This window comes from Theobroma cacao, chromosome 1, assembly GCF_053813885.1.
Source record: "Theobroma cacao isolate CCN51 chromosome 1, ASM5381388v1, whole genome shotgun sequence".
Classification (NCBI taxonomy): domain Eukaryota; kingdom Viridiplantae; phylum Streptophyta; class Magnoliopsida; order Malvales; family Malvaceae; genus Theobroma; species Theobroma cacao.
Genome location: NC_142639.1, coordinates 38,824,496 through 38,837,334, shown reverse-complemented (window position 1 = coordinate 38,837,334; position 12,839 = coordinate 38,824,496). Strand labels below are relative to the sequence as shown.

Below are 12,839 nucleotides of genomic sequence, written 5' to 3'. Positions count from 1 at the left end.
ACTACCAATAATAGCATACGCTTGCAAAATTTCAAGCATCATGTTTTGATACTTTAATTATTGATTTTACTGCTGAGGCATTTTGTTTGAGTTGCAATGATAGTGCAGAGACTACATGGATTGACCTTTTTAAGCCAGATCTCTCAGACTCAATGCAAATTCAAGCAAGGGATCAGCTTTGACAGTCACCGATGCCATATCTTCCTTGTCAATTGCAGGGGCAAAATGCCAACTGACTAATTAAACCAAGAATTAAGAAAACAATCAACTTAGAATTTCTCCAATGTAATTGTCATCAAGGCATCTCAGGTTCTCAAAAACAAACTACGGCTGAAATATAACCCAAAATTTGAAGCCTATCATAGTATCTATGCATCTAATATAACATGAATTTAATCTTCACGCCACCTCTTTTCACAGCGCAAGCACTGATAGAATGTTGTTGCTGGCTCATCAGCTGACCGGATCTGTATCTGCGAGAAATAGGCCCTCCCAAAGCCGCAATTAGGGGCAGGGCATGTTGCTGCCAAAAAACAAACAGAAGGTTTAAAAGAGAAGGACAAGAAAATAAAACAATGACCATATCAGCAAGAAGAGAGATCTGTATGCAAAGTGTCCGATCTTATCTGCCACCGGAATTGACTTCATCATTTAGCAATCAAGAACCAGCAGGGAGAACAACTACAGAACAAATTACTTAATGATGTTTTATCATAGAAATTTAAAACTTAAGACACTAACTTAATTAAAGAAGCACAGAATTCACAGTTAAGTTTCCAAATGCCTAGAAGATGAATGTGGCTTAGTTCAGCCTAACTCAACTGACCAATTTTACAAACCTTCTGCTCCAACAACAAGAGATCATTACATGATAGTTTAGACAATAGAAAAAAGTTAAAAGAACTACGTGAAGTCAATTGTACAAAATCAGTTTCCTCATTCCTGGACTATAAAAAATACACTTTCTTTTAAAACCTTAACGTGCAATCTAATTACAGTTCTAGTGATTTCACTTAATGGTCTTTTTGTTGAACAAGATGATTTTTCAACTTTTAGGTCATTTCTCTTGCCACCTAACTAAACATATTTTATAGAATTTTAGCTTTCTACTTTTTCCATCCATCATATACCATCTTGGCTAGTACTAATTATTTCTTTAGCATCTTTGAAGCATAAACTTGAAAAACAAATGACAGTTCAATGACCACCACCTGCTGCCTTAATTAACTATACATCTAGCTCCAGAATCCTCTGGTTAAGAGCACGGACCTCTTACTGTAATAATCATGACTACAACTGAGTCTTCCATAGATAATTATATTACATCAAGAGTACTATTATATATTCAACAATTGCATATGCATTCCATATAATCACACAAGAATATAGAATTTTGCCCATAACTTTTAGTTGAACATCTCTCTCACAAATGCAATAAACACCAAAAATTCCAATTTATAAACACACAAAGGTCACAGACAACAAGCATAAACCACACCAGAAAAACAAAAGGCAAAGTAATCTGATAAAATCATGATTTTCGATTAACATCAATAAATCAAATAACAGTATCTTCACTAACATTCAGTAAATCATAAGAAAGAAAGAAAAAACCAATTTCAGTGCTAAAATTAACTTACCATCAGTCTCAGCGCCGCCTATTTTCATATCATCACTGTTGAAAACGGGTTCTATTTCTTTCTTAACAAGATGCTGCCTTCTCTTTATTTTAACCTGTTAAAAAACCACATCACAAAATCACTCAACAAACAAACTTTTTTTAAAAAAAAAACAAAAAACAAAATTTGACATTACGCACTAAAATACCTTGTTTTCGAGTTGACAAACGTAAGGACAAGTCGGGCAAACGAACCTCGACGGCCGACCCATGTGTGGCAACTCGAACTGTAACATGTTACCACAAGTTGGGCAAAACTCCATTCTTTTTAGTTACTGATTGGGTTCTTTGAAAACCCTAATTCGTTTTTCTTCTTCTTTTGAAGTTTAAGTTGAGTGAGTTGCTCAATTTCTAGAGAGTGTTCCGAATTTTTCGTATTATTTGTGGTTTAACCCCTCTGTTTTTGGGCTCTGTTTATTATGGGCAAAAGGTTGTTCAAGACTTCAAGAAAATCTCGGATTAATTGGAATAATGTTTGCTAATCCTATATATATATATAAAAAGATAAATACGTAAATAAGTCTTCAAATTATATCCAAAAAGTTAATTTAATTCTTATTTTTTAAAATAAATTCTTAATTTTTTATTTTAAATCAAATAAGCTCTTTATATTAACCGTCGACTATGAAAATTTTATGTAATCTTTCTTATGACACATTGACGTGTCATCTTGATGACGTCAATGTCACATGACAAATAATGTGATATAAAAAATTATGAATTAGAAATTAGATTTTTTTTCTTTTTTACTTATCTAATTGTCCAAAGTTTATTAATTAGAAATTTGAAACAAAAAATTAAAAAAAAACTAATTAAAGCCAGAAAAAAAGGTTTATTTTCTTTAACATTTCTTAAACCCAATGTATTTTATAATCAAAATGTCCTCTCCCTATTTATAAATTCCTTTTCCTTTTTTAAAAATAGTTTTGGGGTAATTTTGAATTTTAAAAAACTATTAAATATGTGGGGAGAGAATTTATTATTGTTAGTAAATAAAATTCAATATCATCAAATTTCCCTATCAGACTTAAGGGACGAAAAGAGCATCAGATTTCTTTACAGATTTTATGGAAGAAAAGAGAAAGATTTGGCTTTCTTTTACAGAATTTAAGAAAAAGAAAAACATCAAATTTCCTTTATAAATTCTAAAGAAGGATTTGACATTTTGAAATAACATTGTGTGTTTCAATATTATAAATGTTATGTGTTCTATGTTTATTCTTCTTCTTCTCAAAATCGTTTATGAGTATTCTCAGATTTTTTTATATCTAACTTTCAGTCATGTAACAATAGCTTCAATCAAATTGAAAAAGTTGAATAGGTTTTTCTTGCTAGTAATGATGGCTTCAAAAGATGATAATCAGTTAAGAAATGATGGTAATCAGTTTGAAACAATTACTTTTTTAATTTTTTGTTTGAAATTTCTAATCGGTAATTTTTTGACATTTGAAAAGGAAAAAACCTAATCCCAAGTCAATAATTTTTTATGTCATGTCTTCTGTCACATAGCATTAACATCATCAAGATAACACGTCAACATGCCATATGACAAATAACATGACATTAAAAATTACTGACTGTACTGTTAACTAATGAAAGTTAGTCAGCAGTTAGTAAGAGGAGTGTATTTGATTCAAAATAAAAATTCAAGAACTTATTTAAACGTAATAAAATGGTGTGAGCTAAATTAACTTTCTTGATATAGTTCAAGACTTATTTGAGTATTTAGTCAAAATAAAATCTCAAAAAATTTTCAACATAAATATTTTTAAAATTATAAGTATCTATTTTTCAAATTCAAAACTTAAAATTTATTTATTAATAAGGTAATAACATTCGATTCGTTAATAATGTATATTAATTTTTATGTATTTATAAATATTTAAATTCATAAATTATATTATGCATTGCGACTTTTAAAGTGTAAAACAGAAAATATTAAAACCCTTAAATTATGTCTTGCTTAAATAAGCATAAGGTAAGTTTAATTTTTTTTTTTGTTTTCCTTTATATCTATATTTTCTTGATACTAATGGAGAACAAGTGACTTAGTCAACAAGCAATAACCATTACCAAGACCTACTTTTTAGATAATTATGGAAAAACAAATCCTTTTTCCTTTACACCAAAAATAAAAATCTAAATGTTAGGTTACCGTTTAGTGCTTCTCTTCTTATAGAAATCTAGAACTAATTAAAAAAAAAAAAAGGCTCACCTGCCAATCTTGTCTTTATCAATACCTTTTGTTTACTCCATTTCTAATGAGTGAACATTAATCTTTTAGCAATTAGTATCATAGAGCAGTAAAGCGAGCTGCATATTCTTCAATGGCGGACTGGATGATAGGGCCAAGGCTATACAATTGTTACAAGTGTGGAAACATGATATGCCGTCACGATGATATTATTTCTAAAATCTTTCAGGTGAATTTAATTTTTGATTATTTCTTCAATATTTGTGGCCTTTCCTACATGTAAAATTGAATTTGATAATCTCTGCAATGATGATCAATGTTCATTTAAAACTTGCTTTGTTCGATTCTGAATTCCAAAAGTTATGAACCTGTTTGATTTGGGGTAGGCAAGCCATGGCAGGGCATTCCTGTTTACCCATGTTCAAAACGTTGTTGATGGTCCAGAGGAGGATCGGCAGCTTATGACCGGTCTCCATACTGTGACAGATGTTTACTGCTCTGATTGTGGAGAGTTGTTGGGTTGGAGGTACATAAAAGCTTATGAGGAATTACAGAAGTACAAGGAAGGCAAAATTGTGTTGGAAAGATTGAAGATTGCCAAGGAGAGTTGGTAGCCCCTGGATTTTTCTAGTATTGTTGTTGATGCAAGTCATTTGATGTTTTTCAGCTGTTCATTTCTGTACAGGAAATTCTTTTCCATTGAATGTTTATGGTGTTAATGTTCAACAAGCATCGAAAAAGGGCGGTCAATGCCTTACCTTCTCTGTGTTCTTATCTTATATGCTGGTCCTTAAGCTTGATTTCAGATTCCTGGTTACCCAAGTAAAAGAAAGGAATTCTGAGTTCTGCCAATCCTCACTGCTGGGAATTCTTTTTGTTTTCAAGCAAGTAACTGGAGACCTTGCTCTCCATTTGGAGATCTTTTATAACAATAAATTCTCAGCCTTTCAAAAAATAAAAAATAAAAGTAAAAGAAAGGAAACTTTCTTCACTTAAAAGTAGTGTACATTTATCACACAAAAAAGATACTGTGCAATTCAGCATCGCCAGGCAGCCCTCAGTTGCAGAGACAGGTGCAAAATAGGATGAAAGAAAATAAGATGAACTTAAGCTGAACACTATTAACAATTAAGCAGCTCCACCGCAGTTGATTTCGTGGAAAGAACCCTTTCTTATTAGTTTTTATTCAACTCTGACGAAGGCAAGTTACTCTGAGATCATTTATTGGTTGCAGCTATGTTGCAGTAATCTATATCCTTTTTACAGCAAAATAAGGGAATAATGAAGCGCAAAGCATCCTTGCTTAACCAGATCTACTTCACATTTGGAATATTATTGCTATTTTTTGTTTATTCTCATGCTCAGTTGTTTAGCATAGAACCTTCTTTAAGCAAGGACCAAAAGACTATCCCCATAGCTTGTAATGTTTAGAAAATACAATCCATCTCGACGCTGGGATTTGCTAGATTTTCTTTAAGTTTGAAAATAGATTCCCATCCCACTAACTATTCCTGCTATTAGATGGGACTCTCATGAATGAGGGGCGGAAAATGTCTCCCCCTTTTCTATTCAAATAGCAGGTTATACCAATTAACCATCTCCAAAATTAAAGAATTAACTAAGAGTTATGATTATATAGGTACTTGTAGATAACCAACTTGATAATGTAGGATTTGAATACATTATATTCGGTTATGAGACGGATTAGGATAATGTTTTTAAAAAACATGTCAGGTAAATTTCTTGAATTTAGATTTTGTATAGGTACTCGTAAGTACTCAACTTGATAAAGTAAAGTTTGGATACGTTATATTCGGTTATGGAACAGATTAGGGTAATATTTTTAAAAAACGTGTAAGGTAAATTTCTTGAACTTAGATTTTAAATTTTGTAAGATTTGACTTACCTTAACTCAAGCTTTATCATTTCAATCAACCTACCTTTTCATAATTTATATTAGTTGAACTATAGTGCAAATTGACCTCATAGAAATATGTGAAACACTCTAAATCTTTGTCAAAATTGCCAACTTAAATAGATCTAGATTCTAATAATGAACGAATTCATTATTAAAATTTAGTTTTGGATAGTGTTTCACAATTTTATATTGATTTTAATAGGATTTGAAATCTTGATAATTAAACGATTTTGGATTGAATACTTAAAAAATAACGAGTACTCTACTCATTTACATCTCTAAGCTTAATAGCTTCTCGCCCGAAAGTGAACTTGAAGCAACTACTTTGTTAAGGTAAATTGCTGTTGTTAGAGCTTAAACATCAACTAAAATCAATGATTTTTAATTTATAGTAAATCTTTCCAAGGCAGTTAGCAGAGCAGGGATTGACCATGCAGTTTTCTTCAATGACGGATTCGGTTTGGCAACATGTATACAGTAAGTGCAATATGTTGGAAACCTTGTGTCCCTTGGTGATCACATCATCGAAAAAAATAAGTAGGTTAAGTCCTGTGTTTTTGAGAGATCTGCTCGCCTCTTTTTTTTTTTTTTTTTTAATGTACTGCAGTGTGGGAATCAACAAGGATTTGGCTTCTCACGTGATGAAGCATTACCCTGGCTACCAGCTTCTGCAGCAATTGATTTGCCTTGTGGACAGCTGCATTGGGTTGGGAAAAGCTATAAGAATTAGGTGGAAAAGATGTTAAAGAAGGAAAATTTCAATCTAGAAAATCCAAAAGCAACAGAAAAAAGCAGCACCAATAATGCATTACTGGTATTAGTTAACTCAATTCATTGCAATAAGTTAAGAATGGGCAAGCAAATTACTATCATTACTGAGAAACGTAACTACTCACCAGTCACCAACAATGCCAACAGACTACTTTTTCCCTACATGTCTGCCCAATAATGCTAGGAACTAATGTCAAAGAATTGGTTTGATGGCAAGATAATTTTCAGACATGAAGCTTGTACCTTGTATCCTTTGTCACCAAGGAGAGGAGGCGAGAGCTTCGGCTTTAAAAACGGCTAAAACTAATATTGATTTAATAACCATTGTAGATGAAGCTTAACTGCCCAAAATCATGGGACAAACTATCTTAAAAAGAAAGGGAAACAACATACCCTAAAGCTTTCATGTCTGTAGGACATGGGGAGGCATGCGCCAGGAGACAGAGTGGTCACTCACCATAATAAACGTATATTGAAAGAGATATGACCCCTCCCCCATTTTATAACTGTCCTGAGAGACCAACTAGACAGGGCTTTGTCAAGAGACCCCGGAAAATAAATGAGAAACTTCCTTTGGCTTTCTGTACTTGCCAACTTTAAATTGTTTTTGTCTTTTCTCTACGGAGAATGATCCCCTCCAATTTCATTGATTTTCTTTTTCCAATCATATAATCGACGTCATGATGACGATATTCTGACGATTTTTATCAAATATCAAATACAACAAAGTCTTGTTGTATTGAAATATGTATTATCTTTCCTTGGACGGCATGAAGAAAGATTAAAAACAAAAATATCCCTAAAAAGACCAATAAAGTGATGAAAAGATAACCGATAAAATATACTACTTTCATAAGTTTTGCTCACAGATCAATTAATATTTAAAATAAAATCTTTCATTAGACACATAAATCTGTTGTTAAATAATTGTTAATGTTTTCATTATTTTAATAATGTGGTAGGGATAATTTTACCCTTCTTTCATAAGAGAAATAAGAGAGTTTAGTGTTTTTTAACCAACAATAAGCTAAAACTCCTTCAAAATCTAAATTTTATTGCTGAAATGTTTCAGATTTGTTGTTGATTTTTGATATCCCAACTTAGAGTCAATTTATGAAGAGAAACTATAAACCTATGTTTGATTATTGGTATTATTGGTAGGTGACTCAAAAGTGTCGCCGAAAGGTGAAAAGAGAAAACGAAGATTGAGTTGTTTAGTTAATTTTTCTTATTTGTTTATGAGCTTTAAAACCATAAACTCATATTTGATTTAAAGATTTGAGTTTGGAAACTTATTATGAAAACTTGACATTCTTGAGTTATAAGATTTAAAAGTGTTTGATCAAATTTTCTAAAGAGTTATTAATATGTTCTTGTATTCATCTTTTTTATGCAAGGGCATTTCAAATATTTTACATTTATTGTTAATGTTGTTTACACATTGGAAACAAACTATCTATTTCGAATGCCATGAAATGAAATTATGGACAAAATTTAGAGAGATAGAGGTATTTTAGCCAAAGGCAAAATCAAATTGAAATTTTATTGAAAGGAAAGAAAAGCAACATAAGGGGTGAGCATAACAGGCAGAGGGACCAGAACACATGGTAGTTGGAGGCTCCATGTGAAAAGTGTGAGGAAAGCTGAGATTAGGGCAGGGTTTAGAAATCATTTGTTTCGTTAGGAATAAGTGAAAAAATTGGACGGCAGATAATATGATTGATGGACTGTTGGGCCTAACAACAAATTGCAAGAATCCAAGTATATATCTAATTGAAGAGAGAGATAGAGAATAGGAACCTTCATAGAAAGCCAACACCGGACAATTTAAGCAATTCTTTCTGTCAAAGAGGATTACGTCTATCCACCGCATCCCCCATTCTCCCTACATATGCACCTTCCTCGAAACTGTTAAGTTGAGAATAAAAATATAAACCCAAAGAGAAAAAAAAAAAAAGAAAATCGTACTAATAATAATACCCACTAGGACTTGATATAAAGCGAATACTCCACCATAAAATGGAAAAAGATCTTCTCATCATTACGAATCAAACCGTCCATTTTAATAGGATGAGAGATGAAATCGATTTTAGACGCTTGATTGTTGCAGTCCTTTTGGGGCCAAAAGGATTTTCGAGTGTCACGTCACACAATCAAATAGAAACAATAGCAAGCGATGAAACTTTTGCATGCTCATAAAGGCTATGCGCTGGTCCTTATATAAATCGCTCCCTCGGTGCGAAGTCCACAGTGCGCACCTTTAAGCTATCCTTGTCCCTCTATTTTGTTTTTGTTTTTGACCCCAGAGCAGAACAAGCTTCTTTCAGCAACCCAACACAATGGAAAACAAGGGAATTAACGGAACACCTTCGACAACAACAAGCCAGTACGAGGATTTGTTACCTGTGATGGCAGAAAAGCTCGACGTGGAAGCTTTTGTGTCTGAGTTATGTGGAGGGTTTCGGCTTCTAGCTGACCAGGAAAGAGGGTTGATAACGCCAGAGAGTCTGAGGAGAAACTCTGCACTTTTAGGCATGGAAGGGATGAGCAAAGACGAAGCGGACGGGATGGTTCGAGAAGGTGACCTTGACGGAGATGGGGCACTGAATCAGACCGAGTTCTGCATCCTGATGGTGAGGCTTAGCCCTGGAATGATGGAGGACGCTGAGACTTGGCTTCAGAAGGCGATTGATCAGGAGCTAAGGAAATCCTCCGCTTGACCCTTTTTTTTTGTATTCCTTTTTGGTGCATTAAGACATTCTATTTATCTTATTGTACGGCAAGGTTTATTGTTAATGGAAAATGATTATTGATCAAAAAACTTGATGGTCTATACGTTCAGAGTTATAGGTGGGTACTGGGTACAGAAAACGCCAAGACTTTCTTACCAAATCTTAACTTGCAGGACTAAATACCGAATTCAAACTTGTAGGCAAGTCCCCGGAAAAGAGAAACCATGTTCATAAGGCACCTTATCACGATCTATGTATTAATTAAACCATTCACTTCATAATTCCACATAACCACAGACACCTCTGGTTCCTTGATGGTGATTTCTCAATCCTGATATTTGAAAATAAGTGAAAGTACAAAGTCGAAGTCCTGTAAGAAAAATCATCAGTCGACCAAATAGCAGCAGAAGATGTTAAGGGGAAAGAAGTAACCAGCAAAGGTCATTTTAGTCAGCAAAACTATCTATATTAACACGAAAAAGTGGCTCTCGACTCCATATCAAAAGATCACCCCATAAATCCAAACTGTGACTGCATATTACAACCGAGTAATGATTGTAGTTTGACCTAGAAGCCCCCAACTTAAAGTACAACGGGAAAGAAAGAAAAAAGCTAGTTCATTCTTATACGAAGCGAACACGCAGCTAGGCAGAGAACCACAAAAAATATTAAGGACCCATATGTTGAACAAGTTTTTCCCCATCAATCTGACAGCCATCTAAGTGCGGGACCTTCGGGCAGGTGACTGGCTGCTAATTCAATGAACAGTAAGGATGGCATTAATTATGGACTAAAAAAATATATAATTTGAAGCATGTTACAATAGGCTCACAAAAGAAACTTCGGAAAAAGAGATAAAGAACCGGCAAGCAACAATAATGGCTATAATCACTACCTGCGATATCTGCCACTGCCATGCTCAGGACTCCTGTGCCTCCCGTACTCAGGACTCTTGCGCCTGTCATAAGCAGGACCATTATAGCGATCATAAACCGGACTTCGAGCCCTACCATAATCAGGGCTAGGTCGCCTGCGATATGCAGGACTTGGTGACCTCCCATATGGACTATCACCACGTCTACGATAACCACCACCTCTTCTAGGGCTCTCATATCTGTCATCCCTCTCATCATCATCCCTTAAAGCGTATTCAACAGACACAACCCTGTCCAGCAACTTGCTGTAAAGGCAAAAGATAGTACTTTAGGAGCAATACCATCTGACCATGAAATCAATGAAACAAACAAGTATATTACTACCTCCTTTGTGTAGCCTCGAGGGCTTTTGTAGCATCCTCTTGTGTTGCAAACTGCACGAATGCAAAGTTCCTCCTAATGCGAACATGAAGAACCTTCCCATATGGCTCAAAGTGCCTTAGTATATCTCGTTCCCTTGTACGAATTGGATCGAAGTTGATAACAAACAAGGTTTTAGTGGGCCTCTGATTTGTTGTAGACCTAGAACCATCGCTATGCCGACCACGTTCACCCTGACAAGAAAGAAATTATTCACTTTAAATCAGAAATTATTGATTTCATTCCCATTAAAACTCAAAACCAGCAACTCTAGAAATGAGTAATTCAGACGAACAATAACACACCTTAGCCCACTCCACAGACAGTCGACGCCGGTCATAACCAAAAGGAATATTATCAAGTCCACGAATAGCATCTTCAGCATCACGTTCATCCTCAAAATAAACAAAAGCAAATCCTGCAAAATACACTGATATCAGGGGCAGAAATAACAATTTGTACCATTGTTGCTATACCCAGACAGCTAGGGGTACATCAGCCAAATCACAGGATATCTTTTCCCTGCAAGAATTAAGAAAAATATACGACACCTGCATGTATGTGAAGGAAGGGCTGATACACATAAGGATGTAGAAGCGTTGCATGATGAACTAAATCAAGATGGTAGCATGTTAAAGGTTAAAATCCAAATTTTGAGGTCTGAGACATCATTGCAAAGCATGTTTCGCCATTCAGACAGCAGGAGTTCAGAAATGGAAGGCATGGCATGACAGAATTCAGAGATCCTCTATAGTCAGTGGTAGTAGGCATGGCATGACAGAATCCAGAGATCCTCTATAGTCAATGGTAGTAGGCATGACATGATAATTTGATAGGTCCCCACCAGCCAGTGAGGAGGGTGAGTAACATGATCGAGTGAAGAAAATGCAGGATGATGCCATCTGTGAGTGGCAGTAGAGCAGGCAGGCAGGAAATTTTCCATTGCAATAGAAGTTTTTTGCAGAGAAGTTGGCGAGCCCAGATAGAAGCTCATTTTCCCTTAGTAGTTCCTGCGTCAAAACAAACACTTAATATGGAGGTTTTCTCCAGAAAAATTGAAAATCTGCGGTTGCCATTTTAATTTCTTCTGGATGGTGTGATCAGATATACAGACCGCTATAGATGCTGTATATCAGACATCCAATTCCAACAAGGAAATTGCCCATTTAACACATTTCGTTTATTCAAAAATCAAGGTCACAAGCATCCTCCTGCGGACTGCTACTCATGAAATCACTCCCAACATTCCCCTCATTAGCTTCAAGGGTCAGTTAAGTTAAGACATTATTAAAGACAAGATCTGGCACCGGGTCACAAGATGCTCAGCCGGCAGGCAAAAAGGCAAAGCATAAAACTAGTACACGAGTTGTTCTTTATAGTGACAAAAAGCGAGAGAAAAAGATAGAGATTGATGAAAAGGTAGCCACATGAAGGGAGAAGAAAACCAAAAGAGTAGCTCCACCAGGATAACAGTTATAAAAGAAACTCCATTGGAGTTAAGTGGGACGATGCACCAAAACATTAAAAATACGCATTTTAGATTCAGAAAGGATTCAACTCAATCAGCCCACAATCTAACATCAAAGCAGTGGCAAATTCATTTCGCTAATAGCACTAAAAGTACAATCCAAACAGGGCACATTCATTGTTCTTATAGTCATCGGAATATATATTTTACCAGATTTCATGTCGACGCGCTCGATCCTCCCGTACTTTGAAAACAAACGCTCCAGCTCCGACTGCCGAGTCTCGTACTCAAAGTTCCCCACAAAAACAGGCCTCATTGTTCCCCCCAAACAAAATTGCACCTTTATCCCCAATAGAAACCTAAAAACAAAGAAAGCCCAGAAATGCAATTATAAACCCTAGAATGAACATACCCTAGGGACAGTTAGTTGCGTTGTCCTTCGTTTTCTTTGGAGAAAAGAATCAAGGAAACGTACGGAGAGTACCTTGAAAAGTTGAGAGTAAAACCTCAAATGGAAAACCCTAGAAGAAAGAGAAAGCGTGTTTGGGATTTGGGTGTAAGGAAAAATTAATTGGACTTATAAGGGCGTAATCCCACTTATAGTGCCAAACAAAGCCCTAGAAGTGTCAAGAGGACGCTGTCATGGTAATTTTGGGCCGCTCGATTATTATTCCATCCAGGGTGACGCGGTATCATCCACTAGATCGTCAAGGTCGTAGCTTAATTGGGTTTTAATGAATCTCAAGGCGGGCCAAAATGGGCTGGTTTTTTGGGATATGATCC

The 12,839-nt window shown here is 35.1% G+C and overlaps 4 protein-coding genes and 1 long non-coding RNA gene across 6 annotated transcripts; 2 read left to right on the top strand and 3 right to left on the bottom strand.

The window, feature by feature from the left end:
- Positions 1-252: 252 nt before the first annotated feature.
- LOC18613939 (DNA-directed RNA polymerase III subunit RPC10) lies at positions 253-2,122 on the bottom strand. The gene is made up of 3 exons (XM_007051428.3): positions 1,828-2,122; positions 1,641-1,734; positions 253-523 (listed from the first exon to the last, which is right to left on the bottom strand). The coding sequence occupies exons 1-3, from the start codon at positions 1,939-1,941 to the stop codon at positions 393-395; spliced, it is 339 nt and encodes a 112-aa protein (XP_007051490.2). The 5' UTR covers positions 1,942-2,122; the 3' UTR covers positions 253-392.
- A 1,696-nt stretch (positions 2,123-3,818) lies between these two features.
- LOC18613938 (protein yippee-like At4g27745) lies at positions 3,819-4,764 on the top strand. The gene is made up of 2 exons (XM_007051427.3): positions 3,819-4,101; positions 4,259-4,764. The coding sequence occupies exons 1-2, from the start codon at positions 4,006-4,008 to the stop codon at positions 4,484-4,486; spliced, it is 324 nt and encodes a 107-aa protein (XP_007051489.3). The 5' UTR covers positions 3,819-4,005; the 3' UTR covers positions 4,487-4,764.
- Positions 4,765-6,003: 1,239 nt separating this feature from the next.
- LOC108663810 (uncharacterized) lies at positions 6,004-7,382 on the bottom strand. The gene is made up of 2 exons (XR_001929897.2): positions 6,687-7,382; positions 6,004-6,487 (listed from the first exon to the last, which is right to left on the bottom strand). It is a non-coding gene; the product is annotated as an uncharacterized LOC108663810 (long non-coding RNA).
- Positions 7,383-8,771: 1,389 nt separating this feature from the next.
- Positions 8,772-9,390, top strand: LOC18613936 (Calcium-binding EF-hand family protein). The gene has a single exon (XM_007051425.3). The coding sequence runs from the start codon at positions 8,901-8,903 to the stop codon at positions 9,279-9,281; it is 381 nt and encodes a 126-aa protein (XP_007051487.3). The 5' UTR covers positions 8,772-8,900; the 3' UTR covers positions 9,282-9,390.
- Positions 9,391-9,737: 347 nt separating this feature from the next.
- Positions 9,738-12,693, bottom strand: RS31 (RNA-binding (RRM/RBD/RNP motifs) family protein). 2 transcript variants are annotated; one of them, XM_007051421.3, is made up of 6 exons: positions 12,541-12,693; positions 12,267-12,415; positions 10,894-11,006; positions 10,553-10,782; positions 10,189-10,473; positions 9,738-10,045 (listed from the first exon to the last, which is right to left on the bottom strand). In XM_007051421.3, exons 2-6 carry the CDS (start codon positions 12,370-12,372, stop codon positions 10,012-10,014), a joined length of 768 nt encoding a protein of 255 aa, XP_007051483.2. In that variant the 5' UTR covers positions 12,373-12,415; positions 12,541-12,693; the 3' UTR covers positions 9,738-10,011. The 2 variants fall into 2 exon arrangements, with proteins under 2 accessions (XP_007051483.2, XP_007051482.2); XM_007051420.3 differs by having other exon boundaries at positions 9,738-10,042.
- Between the last annotated feature and the right edge of the window lie 146 nt (positions 12,694-12,839).